The sequence below is a fragment of the Phocoena phocoena genome, chromosome 2 (assembly GCF_963924675.1).
Source record: "Phocoena phocoena chromosome 2, mPhoPho1.1, whole genome shotgun sequence".
Taxonomy (NCBI): Eukaryota; Metazoa; Chordata; class Mammalia; order Artiodactyla; family Phocoenidae; genus Phocoena; species Phocoena phocoena.
In genome coordinates this window covers 147,143,378-147,162,878 of record NC_089220.1, presented here as the reverse complement: position 1 = coordinate 147,162,878, position 19,501 = coordinate 147,143,378, and the positions used below count along the sequence as shown (strand labels likewise).

At 37.7% G+C, this 19,501-nt stretch overlaps 1 protein-coding gene across 11 annotated transcripts in view; it reads right to left on the bottom strand.

Annotated features, from left to right (window-relative positions):
* Positions 1-19,501, bottom strand: part of ZMYND11 (zinc finger MYND-type containing 11) — a 138,754-nt gene that overhangs the window by 27,499 nt on the left and 91,754 nt on the right. For 5 of the 11 annotated variants that reach the window (XM_065872212.1, XM_065872215.1, XM_065872217.1 and 2 more), the window contains 3 exons: positions 17,484-17,645; positions 2,087-2,164; positions 1,530-1,622 (listed from right to left, as the gene is read on the bottom strand). In XM_065872212.1, coding sequence (XP_065728284.1) covers positions 1,530-1,622; positions 2,087-2,164; positions 17,484-17,645 — 333 coding nt within the window. The remainder of the gene's footprint in view (positions 1-1,529; positions 1,623-2,086; positions 2,165-17,483; positions 17,646-19,501) is intronic. The other 6 variants (XM_065872218.1, XM_065872219.1, XM_065872221.1 and 3 more) reach the window with 3 other exon arrangements.

The following is a 19,501-nucleotide window of genomic DNA, read 5'->3' as shown; positions in this document are numbered from 1 at the left end:
CTCCGTCTGCAGTTAGACTATTACAGGATGGTGAAGTGTGCAGAGCCCACATCCTGCAGCCACGTTGTCCCCGATACTTATTTACTAGTATGAACTCTGCAGCATGAACACCTCATTCTGTAATAACAAAAGCTGCTGCTAAGCGCTGTAAATAACGAAAGCTTTGGTCAGTGGGGTTGATGAGACCCTAACTACATATCTACTATTTTTACAACTCAAGAGAATAAAAATTGAAAGAAGAAAGAGCCGTTAGCCTCTGTGACAGTTTACCGTTATCACAAAGAAGATACGGTTATAATTCTGAATTGGGATTAGGTGCTGATGTATAAACAATTTTAAAGTCCTAGGAGGTCCTCTATGCACCAAGTCAAATGATGGCTCTGTTTGGCATCAAGGGTCACGGGGCACTTTTATGAATATTGATATCTGAACTCCACCCTGAACTTCTCATGGCCTTGGGCTCGCAGGTGCTCAGGCCTTGGCATTGTGCAGCGCTCCCAGGCTACCTGCCTATACCCAGGTGGGGACAACCAGACCCCACAGCCCCCAAGCACCATCATAGCTCGTATTGTGGTCTGGACTGTAAGCTCCTGAAAGCATGAAAACCATGTCTTCCTCTTCATTTTCTTTATGGTGCTTCTGCTCATGGTCAGCACTTGCTAACAAGGCACCATCAGCCCAGCCAGTGTGCTCCATGGACCCAACAGGATCAGACTGCAGAACGTGGGGAGGGGCCACACAGGGAGAGGGCAGGAAGGGCAGCGGAGTTCTTCACTGTTCTCAGAGGCTCAGAGTCAGGAAAAGAGGCTATGCCTGAAGCCACACAATCTAGGGGTAGGAGGTGAAATTTAAATGGCTCGTTTTTATGAACAACCTTCATTTATCCCTTTCTTCCACTGAAATAATACACCTTCATTCTTCCTCAGCTATTAAGCAGATTAAGAAAGGAGTAAGATGATTTTAAATTATTCCTATGGTCTCCCTGTTATGGCCAGCCATAAGATTTTAAAACTTCAAAGTGATACATAGGTACAGAATTAATAAATCTGCAAAGCTAACTGGAAACAGGTCAAAGTGTTCATTGGATTTTACTACAATTTGTAATTAAGTATTAACAAACCCATTAACGATCCTCAGCTAGAGTAGGTAAAAATAAGAACTTCATTAAAGAAGGATAAAGTTTTCTAGTTAAAACTTTGTTTTGTTCAAGTGCATGTCATTGTGTTTCCCAAGATCCTAGATCAGTTCTATGTTCTAATCTTCCCTTGAGAGAAACTCCTAAGTACTGCTTCTGAAACTAGGAAACCACATCCACATGTTAATTACATCTGGAACATTACACTGACCAGGCTACAATACATTTTCTTTAAGCAGCAAGTGTCAAGAATCAACAGGCTGCTGAAAACCAAGCCTCTTAAAAGATGACCCCTAAAGAGCACTAGAGGGAGTGCATGCCATTCACAAGGGCAGCTGCTCAGGCAGGAGGGCGGCAGGTGCACGACCAGGGCTGTGCTGTCAGGGAGCTTTACCTCCTGAATGGCAGGGACGTCGACCGCCGAGTGCACCAGCCGCCGGTACATGGGGTGTTTGTTGTCCTTCCCCTTTTTATTAAGGTCAATAGCCTGAAAGGTCATGAGACACATCAGTTTAAACGTGGCTAGAGAGAGGGGTAAAACATCAATTTCTAAACAACAAGTACTTTAGAACTTAATGAAAAATGTACATGCACTATAGTTTAATGTGGCATTCCTTAAGGTTTGAATAGAAAGAACAGTTATTTTGGAAAATTCAATTTCACTTTAAACACTATCAATGAAAATGTTCATTCTGATAAATGGAATTTTAAAATATACATGTATCTAATCTAATACAGCTAAAGAAACGCCTGAGTTGAAAACAAAGACAAAACAAATTTTAAAGCCTTTTATAGAACTATTTACTGCACAAAAGAAACGGGACAGCAGTGGTTTCCACCCCTCATACTGCTCTATGCATATTTGTTCCTTGTCAGTCACTAACTTTTAAGGAGTAAGCCAGAGTGAAATATATTCTGGGCGATTCTGAGAGTCCCCCTTACAGGACTCACCCTCTCCTTCATGCGGGAGACGATGAACCTCAGGTACGTACTCATCTCCTGCTTGTTCGTATTTTTCTTCTTGATGCTCTGTTGAAGATAGAAAAGGCCAAGATAAAATCTGATCATTTATAAGTCTATATTCTTGTAAAAGATGTCTCTTATATAAAAGATTATAGTGTGCAAAGATTTTCTTAAAAGATGTACTATTTCCAACATTATCTGATGCCGAAAAATCTTCAAAGTTTGCATACCAAAAACAGCATTTAACAAGGTAAGAATTGGAAAATATTATACTGTCCTTGACATAATAACTTAGAGAACTATGCATTTTTTTCTTTTCTTGATGTTTAAAACTTCAACCAATTTTCAGATGAAAAGAAATAATGACAATAACAATAATGATACAATAATGATATAATGTAGAATCACTTATTTTATTTAAAAAAATTAATGGCTGAAATCCTTTAGGGAATATTTTAAAATAGCAATAGTGAATGATGAATTTCAACATAACATTATTCTCTGTTAAAAAGATTATTAAATGTCTGTGTCACAAAGGAATTACATACACTGCAGCACACACATCTACGTAACTATTCTGAAGTGTCACGGATCTCTTCAGTAATAACTCCAATTTCTGTTAGTCTTGCCTAAAAGCTAATTAGGTTCCTTAATTTATCTCAGAAAATTAACTTTACATGAAGAAAAAAAGACAGGATTTTTTAACTTTTATGTCATTTCTAGACAGCTAGGAAACAAGGACCAATGTTCCCGTTTCCCTAGTCAAGGTTAATATACCATGACAGACACTGGGCCATAAGTAGACTGCACTGCAGAGGACTGAGTAGGTTTGGGCCACTATTTAATAGACACTAACTTTTTCAGGCCGCTACATTATGAGTCTCTGGTATTATTACTTACTCCCAAAAGAATTTTATACACAGGAAGTCATCTCAATATCCTAAGTACAATGGAAGAAGGAGCAAAAATTTCTCATGTAAATGAGAAACCTTAGCTATGGCTTAAGCAAACTGATTATACATACACAACATTAAAATATCTGCATAAAAAGTGGAAAACTGTTTTCTGAGCTGGAGACTTACTTTCATACACTTCATGTTTGACATGATCCCCTCCCTTCCTCCTCACCTGGATTCTTTGGCAATGCAGTCAGTGCTCTCCTTACTCAGCTTTATTCTATGACCTGTGCAGTTTTATTATGGAGCAGTTTTTCTCAACCCCGGCCATACCTCAGATACACTGGTGGACTCCCATAAAATGCAGTTGGGCTCCACCCCTGAGCATCTGAATTGGAATTTCTAAGGGAAAGTTCATTCATTCACTGTTAGTTCCTCAGGTGGTTGTGACATCTGGCCAAGACCAAGTACCAGTGGTGTAGATGTGGAGTTTAAAATGCAGTGACATTTCCTGAACCCCAGGTTTTATAATCTCTGGGGAAAGGGACTTTGATGTAGCTTGTAAGTTCTCATTTTAAACAAAATCCCCAGTGAGTCCCAGGCACACAAACACATGAGAACTATTAACTGCTCCCTCCTGTAAGCCACAGTAAAACAGTGGATCTGAAACACAATCAGCTATTAATGCTTTTGCATAAACATTCTTGCTAGCATGGCCATCCCTCCAAGTACTGCTTTCTATACTAAACAGCTTGATGAGCTATTGGATATAGGGAAGAAAGGGTAAGAAGGCCAAGAAGGCTTTTTCCTCACCTCCTGGGAAACCTATATTCCCTTAAAAAGAGAGGAGAATAAAAACAAATGCTTCCAGGGAGTTTCCTGGTGGCCTAATGGTTAGGATTCCGGGCTTTCACTGCCGTGGCCCGGGTTCAATCCGTGGTTGGGGAACTGAGATCCTGCAAGCCGCATGGCATGGCCGAAAACAAACAAACAAAAAAGCCAAATGCTTCCAACTGCATGCTCTATCATGCCAACTCTGAAATATTTTGGGAGGACTACCAACACTGCAGATCCCAAATATCATTCTGGTCATTAAATCACACAATTGTGTATAAACTCAGGTATAACAGCAACCTACATCAGATTAGAAGTCTTGTAATACTATCTGTGGGGTCATGGTTCTTTTAATAGGTAACATATTATTCCGGTGAAATATACAACCAGCACTGAAATATTACTTTAATGCTCACTAAAAATTGTGCCAAACTAAGCAGGGTGGGAACACTCTCCTCTCTGGGTCTCCCATTGAATACCTCGAGCTCAACCAGGCAATGAGTGCTCTTGAAGCCGATGTCCACTAGTGCTGGGACGTCTGCAGTCACTTGAGAGGCGACGGTGGGGATGGGTGCTCACTGCATCCCCTGTCTCCAGGGCTGCTGTGTATTCTACACATGCACAGTAATATTTTTTTCCCATTTCTGCACTCTCAACATCAACCTATGAAGTACTTCACTGTTAGTTAGAATCCAACTCCTTTTGGTTTTAGAGCCTTAGAAAATAAAGCAATTCAGTGTTTCTCTGTGGGTGAAATTTATGCAGTGCTAGCATCAGAATCTCTCTACAGGCATACCTCATTTTACTGCACTTCGCAGATACTGTGATTTTTACAAATTGAAGGTTTGCGGCAACCCTGCACTGAGCAAGTCTATCGGTGCCCTTTTTCCAACAGCATTCGCTCACTTAGTGTCACTAGGTCACATGCAGTAATTCTCATAGTATTTCAGGCTTTTTCAATATTACTATATTATTATATTTGTTACAGTGATCTTTGATCAATGATCTTTGATGTTACTATTACGAAACGATTACGACTCACTGAAGGCTCAGACGATGGTTAGCATTTTTTAGCGATGAAGTACTTTTTAATTAAGGTAGGTACCTTTTTTGACATAATGCTATTGCATACTTACTAGTTTAAACATAACTTCTATGTACATCCAGAAACCAACTAGTTTGTGCAACTAACTTGATTGTGATATTTGCTTTACCGTTGTGGTCTGGAACCAAATCTGCAATACCTCCGAGGTATGCCTGTATAGCTAAAATATCCTAACCAACTGGTTCTTTCTTTGAAATAAAAAAATATTGAAACTTTTTGAAACAGTAGGGAAAACCCTATTTTACTTTGCTTAAGTTTAGGTAACTGTGCATTACATTGTTCATGTAATTCCCCTGTTTAAATGAAGGTCTATTTTCAGTTCCTATTTCCTTTCCATAAAGAATCTACAAAATACATGGGTATTACGTGCTCTCAGAATGCTTTTACTTTGGTTTCACCTGTTTAAACATTTTTAGATTAATTGCTAATTTAGCATAACCATGTGCAGCAGCATTTCTTTCTGGGAAGACTCCAAATGTACAGAGTTCAGGCCGAGGGCCTTAATTTTACAAAACTATAATAAATGATAAATTAGAGGATAAAAATCTGATTTTGTATCATGTTTAAATTTGCTTAGAGTAAGGTGCTAGAGTATCTCTCCTCTTCGGTGTGCAATTGAAAGTGGTGATATACGCTTAGGAAAGTGACTATATTTCAGCAAAATGTAAAAGGAAACAAGGGGGATGGATGACTTTCTGTGGCTAAATGGATGTGACCCACCCCCACCCTTCACAGCTCCAACTCTGGCAAAATATTACTACCTAGAAAGTCCCCTACACATTTTATAAAGTGCCACCCAGATTTAGGCATCCCACTTCAGTGCTGATCACCTCTGGTTGTGCATTAGAACCGCCTGGGAAAGCCTTTAAAAAAACACCAATGTCCATTTATACAAAGTTCTGGAACAGGAACAACTTATCTGATGGACACTAATGACAGTGACGCCCATCTAGTATGGGGTGGGATTCAATGGTCATGTCGGTGGGACTTGGGTACAGAGCTATGTGTGCATTTGTCTATTTCTCAAGTGGCATATTCAAGACTTGTGCAAATCACTGCAATGTAAATTTTACCTCCAAGGAAAAAGCCACCACTGTCTAGGTGCCACCCAGAGATGGTGCTGACACTGGTTTACAGAGGAGCCTGGGCACTGGCAGTCCTAACACCCCAGGTATTTCTCACAGGCAGTCCCGACTGAGAACCACTGCACAGCAACATAAGAGAGGCTGTTTCCTTACACAAACACATGCAGTGGGCCAACTCACCTCTGCTGCTGTCCCAAGAAGAGTCAAGAGGCAGAGCTGCGAAGCTGGCTTCTGAAGTGACACCAGATCTAGAAGCCTCTCTGTCTACTTGCTCACACTAACAGAAAGGCACCTTTCTTACGTTTCAACTATTTGTTGGTTCTCTTCAGTTAACATATTAAAACTTCAATCATTCTGGCTGTATAGGAGTCACCAAAAGAAGTTCCCTATCCAAGGAGGATTATTTTTTTGAAAGCCTCTATGTTACTTGTTTATTTTTTTTACTTGCTGCCCAATACAACTTTTCTGGTGGCAGATATGGGATTCTACCGAAGATGTAGGGCAAGAACTGAAGTGCGTGTGAACACTCCAGTTGGTAGGTGTATCCAGGAGGCTGAGGGAGCCCACTTCCCACACGTGCAGGCTGAGGCACTTGCTCAGAGAAGGGAAGCAAACAAAAGAGAAGACCCTGAACAGATGCAAAATCTCTTCCAGCAATTTGTAGGGACGAAGCACTTGTTATAAGATGCTTTCACATTTGCTAAACTTGTGGGCTTTCTTTTTAACACTTTCTGGTTATGATTTAGAGAGCTGGTATTTCACAAAGGAAATCAACAGAGCACACAGCTCCATCCAGGGCTGCACCCTAAGACTTCTAAGGACATCTTAGTTAGCATGTTGTGAGCTGCCTTATGTGACAGTCACAGCAGAGTTAGTGCCTGTTGGCCAAACCAGGACATTGGCGTGGCTTGAAAAAAGCCACTATAAGAGAAATGAAAGAGGTAGCTTCTAAGGTAAACACCATTCTGCTTGTAACATAACTAAGCAGATAGCTCTTGACAACAAGGTAAGAAAAAGAGAAAAATAGTGCTGTATAAAATCTGCAGATTATTGCAGATCCAATTCTTTCTCAGACTTTGAAGAACTGCTTTGCAGACCTCAGAACTCCTCAGTAAAGGCCTTTTTGTAAGAGTGACAGCTCAGGATCCACCAGAATGAAGCCCAGTAAGTGTTGGTAACTGTCCATATCACCTGGCAGCATACAGGAGTGACTTTGGTCAATATCTACAAATAATAAAGAGCAAAACTTCCTATTACATGCCCAAAGTTGCTGCAACCATTGTTAGACAACAGAAATCACATGGCCGAAGCTGTGTTACAGAGGTGGATAAGACATCCACTAACCTAAGATGCACTTAGGTATATTACAGATAACCAAGGGGCTGCTTCCCTTTAAGGGAAAAATAATAGAAAATCTTGAATACCTTCTTGAGTAAGGAATTCTTAAGCCAGTTACAATAATGGCTGGATTACAGCAAATCAAATGAGTCTAGGTAGATACCACAAGACAAAACATGAATAAAGTAATTCAGCCATGCTCAGTGCCTTACAGTGTTTTTTGGCTGGAAGCAGGTAGGAACAAGTTTTGATCCTGTCAAGGTTTATCCACAGCTGATTATTGATAATGATGCCCAAGCACCATTATTTGAAGGAACATTCAGGACTGAATAGTCTGGAATTTTCAATGTGCCCTAGAAACATAGGGCACTTCAGTTGTAGAAACATATTTTAGCAGAGAATTAACTTCTGGAAATACCACTTCTATACACCAAGTATCCAAAAGAAAAAAAGAAGTGTAAAATCAGAAATCCAGGGGTCTTTTCCTTAGATAATATATCTGTGCTCACCTCGCCAAATCCAAGCTCCCAAGTCTGTTATTAACAAGGGCTTCCCACTTTCTTGGGGATTCCCAACACCCAAAATGTTCTTCCCACAGCAGGCTGGACCAGAGGCAGGCAAACTTCTGTGAAGGGCCAGATGGTAACTATTTTAGGCTTTGAGGACATTCAGTTAGTGGCTGTCTCGACTACTCAGCCCTGCCATTGTGGTGAGAAGACAGCTATAAATAATGCATGCGTTACATGAACAGGGCTGTGTTCCAATAAAACGTGTAGATATTGAAATTTTAATTTCTTATAACCTTCACATGTCACAAAATATTATTTCTCTTTTTCTTCAACCATTTGAAAGTATGAAACCCGCCCTCAGCTCATGAGCAGTACAAAAACAGGTGGTGGGCTTGATTTGGCCCATGGGTCGTAGTTTGCCAACCCCTGGACTATAAGTTCTATGACAGCAGGGTCCATGATGGTCTAGTTCAGTGTTCTTTTGCCAGGGCCTCGTACAGTATCTGTCAAATAGTAAATACTCAATAAATACTAGTTGAATTGAACTAATGGCAGTCATTAACTAACCAACTTCATTGCCTACTAGAAAAAAACATTCCATGTAGTTGAACTCAACAATACAACATCCTTCCAAAATGTGAAATACTTATTCACACCCAAGCTGTGTTAGCACATTCAAGCCACTATAAACCATTGTTAATGTACCATTTCACTGTCAGATGACACCTGAACATGGCTGATGTCCTCTAACGATCAGAGGCTCACTTGATGTTAGTGAGCGTGCAGGACTCCTGAGCCTCAACCCCAAGGATGTGTTCTAAACAAGCACATCCAGTAATTCTGCTACAGATGGTCTCTGGGGCTTATTGGAGAAACACTAGTCTGCATATAAATTACCTATATTGTCAGAGGAACCAGGAAGCTCCAAGCTCTCCTCCATAACTATCTGTAATCAAAGAACAGAAATGAATCCCAGTGCATTTTAGCAGCACATAAATTGCCTATGTTAAGGAAATCAGGGGCTCTGCGATATTCTCTATAACCACTTGTAATGCTGGAATACAAAGGAATCAAAGAATTTATAAGAAACCCAATATCTGAGATTTTAACAGTAGAGCTGGTCTGGTGGGAGTGGCCCCAAGCCCTACTATTTCTCCTCTGTACCACTGGGACCCCAGCAGCCCCTCAATGACAATCACTTTCTAGCACAGTCTTCTAAAAATATACCAATGTTCAGTCTTGTTCACCCCCAGCACTGACACACTGAAATTAAGTCTCCTCTACAAGAGCAGAAGAACAGAACACCACACCTGCTGCCAGCACCAGCGTAGGAACTTGGTTAAACACTTCTGCATTCGGAGTGCATGACTCCCTATAGCTCCATCCTACATCTCCCACAGTCACTCCAGCAACAATCATTTTCCCTTGAGTTTCTGGCACTAGTTTTTTGGGTTTTTTTTTTTTAAACTTAAGTTAAAGAAACTTAAGTTTAAAAATCTCCCCTAGGCTGTCACAAATATGCCTTCTTACTCATAAGTAAAAGTTGAACTTGGAGGATAATTCAAACCACAAAGAACATGTTGAGGTGGATTCTTGGAGTGTGTTGGCAAACATGACTCTACTCCCAAGCACTCTCTACTTGAGAAGTTGCTCCTGCTGAATCACTAATGCACAGGGTTTCCAGACTTCTTCATGGAGATTTACAAAACAGCACTGAATGCTACTTAAGCTGTATCTATATTTATTAATTTTAACAGAGTCAACTTTGCTCTCTGATTGAGGTTGGGAGGTTTTGACTAAGTTCAGATGATATAATCAGCTTTGTATCTGCCAGTCCAGGGTGATTTACCAACTATTAAAGTATAGTCTCAAATTACTTCCACAAGTCACACAACTGACTGGTATTGTGAAAACATGGAGTATTTCTATATCCACTACATCCACATAGAAATTGCTGTAATACTAGCTATAGAGAGAAGGGTGTTATGTTATTCTTGTTATGTCAGGAATTTTATCATTCAAAATTAAATTTACTTTTGGACATAACTTTAAGTTCTTTTGCAGCAGATTACAGGGATTTAAGAATAGGAAAGGGACATTCGAAAAAGTTCATAGAACACAGGTTGTGTCTCCTTGTTCCTTCCATCTTCTACCAACACTAGTCTTTAAAGAAAGAACAAGATTCAAAAGGCAGAGGGAGGACGGATTCTTCAATGGAGTAAACCTTTCCATTCTCTCTTCTGAAAATAACTTACATGTCTCTGTTTTGGGGTCGCGGAATGAGTATCATATATATGTTCTCTGCTTAATGAGGCTGACAACCAGCCAACATTACACTACCTACCTCCCCACTCCTTCCCCTACCTCCCCACTCCTACCTCTCCACCCCTTCCTCTCCGGCCTCATCACCTGCAGAGACAATAAAAGGAAATTGTGCGCACTTTGTACATATTTTCAGTACATCAATACTGGAAACACTAAATGAGCTTTCTATTTATCTAGATTAAGTTGTAACCATCTTGATGTAGGAACCAGTCCAACTATTATCTCTTTAATCCCTTATAGCTAAAAATAAAAGATAAAGCTCAATTAACATTTTTTAAAAGCCACTAAAAAGAAACATCTCAAGGACAAAATACACCCCGAACATTTCACACTCACATCCAACACTTTCTGACTGTAACTTGTTAAATTCATCATGGGGAGGCAATGTAGAAAGTGTGGGTTTTTTCTTTCTTGCTTGGCTCCAGGTAGTTTTATAAAGAGCTTATATAACAATACATGAGATTTTACAATTTTATATCCTAGGTCCAATTTTAAAAATCCTTTATCAGGGCTTCCCTGGTGGCGCAGTGGTTGAGAGTCCGCCTGCCGATGCAGGGGACACGGGTTCGTGCCCCGGTCCGGGAAGATCCCACATGCTGCGGAGCGGCTGGGCCCGTGCGCCATGGCCGCTGAGCCTGTGCGTCCGGAGCCTGTGCTCCGCAACAGGAGATCACAACAGTGAGAGGCCCACGTACCGCAAAAAAAAAAATCCTTTATCAATGTTCCCATTACTTTTTCCTCTAGTAAAGCCGGGAATGAATACCAAAACTGCCTTATAAAGTAATTGGTTCAGACAAAGATCTTCTTAAAAATTAATTTTCTACTTTTGTGAGTATAAAAATAAGACCCCATTGTCTTTAAAAATTGTAAAAAAAATTTGATTAATGTTCATTCGTAGCTTTTAATACTATGATTGTCTACATTTTTAAAAAACGCTTCTTCTATTTTATTTAAAAATCAAATCTCTACTCCAGAATTGATAATATGTATCTTGAAGGTAAAGGTACTTACTTTCAGGGTGAAAATATTAATAAACTTCCCACATTAAAAAAGGAAGACTAATCAGAAAGAATACATTTCACAGTAGATACACAGAGTAAAGAATATACGTTCAAAATATTTTCGTTTCGCATTTTGTCCTGTTTCACTCTGAACATTAAATGAGAATTCTCCTTAATTTTGAGATTTGAAAAAACTATACTGCCTACATACCCAAGAGAATGAAAAATGAATTCAGAAGTAAATTTCTATCTCCAGTTTCAAGAAATAGCTTTCATCAGGAGTCACAGTACAAATGACTCAAATATAACTTACCCAGAACTAAGTTAACAGTGACAAGTCAGTATGTACCCATGGTGACCTCCTAAATAGCAACTCAGTCTTGGTTTAGTTTTAGTAAACAGTTAAATTCCCTTGTTTTCAGTAGCTGTCTAACGAGTATACTATACCCCATGTGAAAAAAATATATAGTACCTGGGGATTAACATCCAATCTAAAAGTTAATTTTAAATGCTTTCTATAGACTTCTTTCTGTATATATCTATTAAGTTTCCTGTAAAATAGACATCATCATTCTAAATATTTTAAGGAGAAGCTGCAGTAGTAGGGAGATCTTAGGAATAATTCCTACTAGTGTAGCTCCCTTCCTCGGATCTCCTTAGATGGCCTACTAGTCAAGCATCAGAGAATCAGGCACTGCAAATCTGGGAGAGCTTTGCGGATTAGATGTAGAACCAAAGTATTCTTAAATAAGTAAAATTCTCCCATATAAATTCTTCTTCATTTTCTTATCTACATTTTCTTGTGTTTCTGTATTTTATTAGTAGGCTAAGTTGATTCACCATACATTTGTACATTAACACAAATTTTAAAGTTTGTGACCCTTAAACAGAGAAAAATACCATATGAAACATTTGTGGGCAGATGAGTATTTTATAGTTTTAAAGACATACTGGAATAATATATCCCCTATCCAATACTTTGGTATTCTTTTCTTTTGTGACTTAAGTTGATCCCTTCATATATAAGTCACGACAAGTGCATCATAAATGGGACATAAAGTGAACCAAAGATGTTAAGGATATAAATAGTAATACAACATTTTTATATTATAAGACAATTATAAAAGCCTAAGATATGGGTAAGGGAATAAGAGGTACAAACTACAACGCATAAAATAAATAAGCTACAAGGATATTTAGTACAACACAGGAAATATAGCCAATATTTATAATAACTAAATGGAATATCACTTCTAAAAATTGTGAATCACTATGTTGTACACCTGAAACACATAATGTGTATGTCAACTATACCTCAATTAAAAAAAAAAAATTCTTTGGATGGATTTCACTGGAGCAGCACAGTGGACCAAATATGGAAAAGGAGGCAAGGAGGTCACTGCAGACTTCCCATTCTAGTACTTTCCATGGGAGCACAGTTCAGAGCCCTCCATTCTTCTCCCTAATGACAGATTTTAGTCCTAACATAAAATTTTCATTTATGTGAATTTGAAAGCAGTAACATGAATCTACATGAATCTACAACTCCTTAAAGTTATAAAAACAAAATTCATTTATGTAAGGAACATGAACATATTAAAAGAGGATGGAGGAAATAGGGACCTTTCAAAATACTCTTGTCTCAGAATTGTTAGCCTGGAAAGTGCCAACTATTTTGTTTTGCTATACAGTTTCCCCTGCAGTTGATCTGATTTTTGGGAAGTACCAGCTTAATAGTAAACACAGCGCTATCAAATATTGTAGCCATTGATCTGTGCGCTATACATTACATTACACCACACTGTAACTTACACAGCCACAATGCAGTGCTTGCTGTACAATCTGCTGTGCAGAGGAGGGGCGGCAGGGCGCAAGCTGGTTTATAACCTTCCTTTAGAATTCTTCCAAGTCGTAACTATGGCTTGATGGGGAGAACAAATGCCAGGCCACTCATGAGGCTGACATTTTATACCAAAATGTTTCTCTTGGAGTACTACAGGCATTTAGATATGCAGTTATAACACTGCACTGTCTAATACAGTAAGTAGCCAGAAGCCACATGTGCCAAACTGAAATCCAGTTCCTGGGTCTCCAAGCCACATTCAAGTACTCAACAGACACATGCCCAGTGGCTCCTACTGGACAGCACAGAGAGAACACTTCCATGCCCATAGAAAGATCTACCAGATAGCTATGATCTAAAAGGCAACATGGCACCAACCTGGGGGGTGGTCTTAGGGTTTCCTGTAAGATGTCACCTTGCCCATGTATTAAAAAACCTGAGTAGATATCATTCAAATAGTACCATGATGTTTACCAGCAGGGTTGGAGGCCAGCAAGTGTGCAGTGCGTGCATGCACGCACACACACATACATGTACATGCATAGCTACACACACACGACACACAAATGCATACACAGATGTATACACACAACTTTGACATGCATACACACATACACATTCACACACAGACATACATTGCATACACGTATGCTCACAGGCACACACGCGCGCACACACACACACACACACACACAGTCTTGTGCACACACACAGGCCTGCCTTCTGCAATTACAGCATCAAGGAAAAAATGACTGTAACCTGCAAACCATATAAATGAAAATGAAGGAATATTAAAATGAGATATCCATTTGGAGCCTATCAAATTGGTAACAAAAAATTGGAGAATACTTTCAATGTTGGTATAAATGGGTATAATCTTCTGAAGGACAACTTGGTGACATTTTTAATCACAAACTGAAATGTGCCTATCCTTTAAGAATTCCACTTCAATGAATTTATTTATCCTGTGAAGGCAATCAAACAGAATGAGGTAGACATATGTAAATTAATCCTCTTTTTTAAAAATATAATTGACTACATTTTGTTTAGAAGATATATCCTTTAGGCAAATAAAATCTCTAAAGCAATTTTCACTTAAAAGTTATGGTTTTCTCTTTTTCTGGAAAATTCATGGCTATTTCAGGAATATAAAATTCAAATATATCTAAATATAACAAAATATAAACTTCAGTGTCATACAGAAATAAATTATTATGAGCAGACTGCTCTTCCAGGTGTAAGGGGGGCACGATCCCAAACACGGTGGTACTGGTGTCCCATCCCCCGCCCACCCTGACAGGTGAGTTTCAGTGCAGTGTTGCTTGTCAGACAGCACATGGAAACAACATAAATGTGCATCAGGGAAGCCCTTTCACACTGTAGAAAAAAGATGTCTGGGACATTGTTGAGCCATCAATCCATCCAGTTACACAGATGGATACAAATGGATGTGCATGTGCGCACAGAGAGGTCTGTGAGCACATTCACCTATGATGCAGTTGCATTTCTGGGAATTTTATTTTTTTGCTTTATCCTCCTCTAAATTATTTGAAATTTTTTTTTACAGTAAACTTTTAAAAAAGTAATTTAAAATTCTTTTTTATTTTCGATTAATAAGAGTTCTCAGTAACAGGAGTGTGAAACAGGACATTACTTGAACTTTTTTCAAAGCAAAATGCTAATCTGATATACATAGGCTCTATTTCAATAACAATCTACTGTACTTGTAAAACAACAGTTTAATTATTGTTTAGAAAGGCATACATTCCAAAGAAATATCTTCAGGGTTCTTAGATTCTTGAGATTTATTATGAAAACTGAAAAAACTATTCTAAACTGAGAAAAATTCCCATCATTGCCTTCTTAAGATATTTTGGAATTCATCAGATATATGATATAAAGTTACTTGAGCTGAAGTGAATCTGGTAACAGCTCACAGCTGGGTGAGAGGTAACCTATTCAATGCTGTAAGGGACAGAGGTTAAGTAAAAACAAGTCTTCTGACCACTATAAAGTATTAAAAATGTTTTCATCTTCAATTTTATATAGCAGTGATTGGCTTCTATCCTGTACTGAAATTTGGCCCTCGCATCTTATCTTCAAAATTCCTCATTAGTAAATCTAATTAATATATATTCTTTCCAAACATTAATTTCAAAGAAAAGTAGAGAAGTCATTATGCTGACTTGGAACCATAATTTTTAAGTTTCAGTCTATAGACTTAGTTCTCTTAGTCCAAGGATATTTAAATCTGGTCAGTCACTCTCATGTTAGATTATTAAAAACAGCTTTACTGGAAGTCTTGACACATCGTTTAAAAAAATAAATTAACCCAAAACCAACCAAAAAAGATATTTAAAATTCTCTTAGAATCTCAAGGTTATTATTATACCTTTTCTCAGGAAAGAAACTGTTAGCACTTATCCTTTTCTTGAACATAACAATTTAAAAAATAGAACAGATCTAACACAGAAGTAACTATCTCTTTGGAATTTTTAAAGCTCAAGCTAAAACTCACCATCCCCAACCCAGACACAGGCTTTTTGAGTCTAACGAAAGAGTAGCTCACAGTCTATGAAAGGAATATGTGAATCACAATTTTTTATTGACTCACAGCATCATTTCAGTAAGCATAATTATATCACAATGTGAAAATATCTAGCCTGACAAAGACAAAAAGAAAACCAAAGGAAAGAAGAGAAAGGCAGGATGGGATTGGCTAAGTTCTACTTTGGCTATCACTTTTCTGTGTGAGCCAGCAACTCACTGAAATTTAAAATTTTTCATCTTATCAGTAAAGAGTCGAGCAAACACATTTAGAAAATGGAATCTGACTACTTGATAGTGAATTCTGATGGAGAAAGTATGACACATTTTCTTCAAAGGTATAAATGTTCAACTTCCATTCTTCATGTAAGGAATATAAAACATCTACCATCACGTTTAACCCAACCTCAAAAATCCCAGTGTTTTTGTTTAAATTCTTTACTATGAGAATATGAACTAAATATTAGATATTAAAAAGCTATGGCTATAAAGACACAGGTGTGTCCAGAATTGTATTTCCTAAGTCCCTGAGTCCCTATTATTTGATCAGTGACCACACCTCTTTTATATTTTCACTACATTAATGCTTTTGTTCTTCAGATCTCATTAATTCTTTACTTCCTCTAGTGTAAATTGTTACCAAAAACCAGGAGATATTTACTGGTAAAACACAAATCCATGAGAGTAAATTATGAGTATTAATGCAGTTCCCACACGACCAATAACACTGATTTCTTGTAGCCATTATAATTCTTGCAGACCTCAAAGAGGAGGTCTATACCTTGAGGCCTGACACTGATTTATTCAGACCTAGGGATTTATCACGACTTACCTAGCATTTAGGCATTTGATTACAAGTCATCATTACACATTTTTTAAAATGCAATCCCTATGGTCTTTTTTTTTCTGCCTACTGAATATGTACAGTAGTGCTGTTAAGAAACATACCAAGGTAATACAAAGCCACAGACACTAAGGGAAGACTAGAATGAACACTGTACTTTGCTCATCGTGCTGGCAAATGAGCCAGGAAATTTTTAGCTGATACCAAAGAGGAGATAAAGACAAAACTTTTTTTGGATGAATAAATGAGTATTATAAAACATATTCACCAACAGGACTCATGAATAATCTGGGCAATTTGCATGGTTCCAAGTAAGTATCTTAACAATTGTAAGTACAAAACAATAGAAGTTCCAATCAAATAATTCTCTACTGATCACCCTCAATGCCATACATAATGTAGTGTTTAGGCATCTCACATCACTCATATACACACATACCACATCTGCAACCAACAAGCACAGCCATGTATACTTTTCAATGGGGAAATAATATGAATGAAAATAATTGTGGGAAGTACCTATTTTACCTACCAGACTATTTCATTTTGTAGAATTCTTTATATACAACTGTTCCATCCCTCCACCCTCCAAATAAAAGAAATAAACTAACCCATGATATGACAAAAAATAAAGGCAACATTACACAGATATAAAATGGGAAGTAGATACAGAACGTTTCCAACAATGTGCCTTTTGCTACCTGTGTTTTCTGAGAAGCAGAGAGGACTGACTGAACAGACCTTGGCATGGGAGAGTGGTTCTTGATTCCTAAAGGCTATCCATTAAAGAGTCACACAATCCAGAGGGAATTGTAAAGTAAGAGAAAAGAGTATATTTTTACATGATTGAAACTTTCTAAAATCCATACCCTGAATATGTGTCCTGTGATATTCATTTATGAGTGTTCTATGTTCATTAACCAACATTGCAGTAGATAACCCCCACCCTCCAGTACTTTATCCATTAACCTGGCAAGACCACCTGGGATATCTTTGTGCAGCTATTATTAATGAATTCCACCCCTCTGACCAGCACATTAAAGCTCATAGGTACTCACCCTGCAAACTGGGCACTGCCAGTGACTACTGCTGTCTCTAAGCCTGTACTCATCAGACAAACACTTGGAATGATACACACGAAAACACAGGTCACATATCAACACCTCTCCAGGCAAATGGCATTCAAAACAATACCAGTCATGATTTTCTGTTTCCCAGTCCTACAAAAAATACAAAATAGTTTCGTATGACATTTTGTCAATATCTGCAATGACTAAGAACAAAATTGAAACTAAAGTCCATCAGAAGTTAGGCATTATAAACAATTTTAGACATTTACTGTGTTAAAACAAGAGGGAAAAAATACCTAGAAATTCGCTTCTTTAAATTTTTAATTCTCTCCTAAACATATTAATATTCAGAAATATCTTAAGGTGATCTGATAACAAAACCAGTCCAAAATGAAATAAGTCCAAAGCCAATCCCAGTTCTAACATTATCTTTCATTTTTATATAGTCTATGGGATAATTTCTTCAGTAAATGGAATACCCCAAAGCAAGATCTATAACTTAGTATTTCAAATAAACAAACCTCTGTTTTGTTCTGATTTTTTTAAAAATATACTAAGTACTTAGCATACTTTGGGAACAGAGAGAATAGTAATAAATGGTGATGCTCACTATTCTTATCTTCTCATCCATGGTATTGGATGCTTTATTGAAAATAACCATTAATCAGAATGTCCATGTTCTGATAGGTTGTCAAATTTTCAGGGTCTGTTGAATTTGGAAAAATAAATTGAAAATGTGAAACTAAAGGTTTAATCACATTCTCCAAAGGACATTACCACAAAAAAAAAAAAAAACAAAAAAGGAAGCAGGCTTATTTTCTTATTGGGACTATTCCTGGAAATAAAAGACCATAACTGCAGGTATACAGGTTTCTTCAACATTTTCTTTTTTGTTACACTCTTTTTTTTTGTACAGCCAGTACCATTTAAACACAAACAGGAGAATAGTGTAAGCTCCCTTAATTTGGAATTCATTCTTCATAAATATCACTCTTAGCTTTTATCAAAAAATACCCCTGTTAAGAGTGATGGATTAATTCTCAACCTTCTTTTGTAGATGTGGTAGTAGTTACATGAATAAGGGTTAAACCCACATTTAGTGTTATCAAGGCCACTTCCCAATGGGGATCTTGAAATTTCAAACTTGGATTCTGCCATCATTTTTCTTTTTATAAATCACTGTCTACTCTGCTTCTGGGAGAGAGCAGCTTTTTCATTCCCTCTTACATCAATAACTCCCCCAATAAATTGGCTTCGATAGAGCACTTGTCTAGTAAGCACTGACTCACTGGCACCTAAGGTTCAAATATATTACTGCTTGACCATATGAGAAGGCTACGTCTGTCTCTCTCCTTCAAAAGTGAAGGGAGTTGCTACTGTTCTGAAATTCACACCTTCCAATCTACATTCAGAGTCATGGCTAAAGTACATTAGTAAGTTCTACAAAAATGTAAACTTTTTGGTTTGCTTTTTAGTAAGAAATTGGCGGTCTTTATCAACCAAAGTAATAAAGAAAAAAGCATGACCATTTCTAGTTATTTGCTGCAGATGTATAAACTCTGGAGATTTACTATGGAGGAATAATTTCAGTCAGACTGCTTAAAAAATCGTAAGATACTGATTTGACAAGAAAACCCTAATCTGTGCATGGTAGGAAAAAATCTCCCCCAAAAAGTTTGACACAGTGATGCCACAGAGACACAGTAAGTTGTGGTGCCTGGCTGTACTAAAATAACAATCATTGGTGTACCCCTTTCACAGAGCTCATAAGTAAGCTGCATTTTAGCTCTTTCAATGTTTGTATCAAAAAATCATTGATGATCTAGGTTTCAATGGAGATAAGATTTTTTTTAATTAACTCTTTCCAAGTTTAAAACAAAGGATTTCAGAATATTTTCCTCGTATCTGTTCAGAAACATCTTAAAGGATTTTCGTGGCTTATAATATATTCATTATTAACAAAAGAAACTGCCATTCTTCATCATTTGAATTTTTTTACATTAATT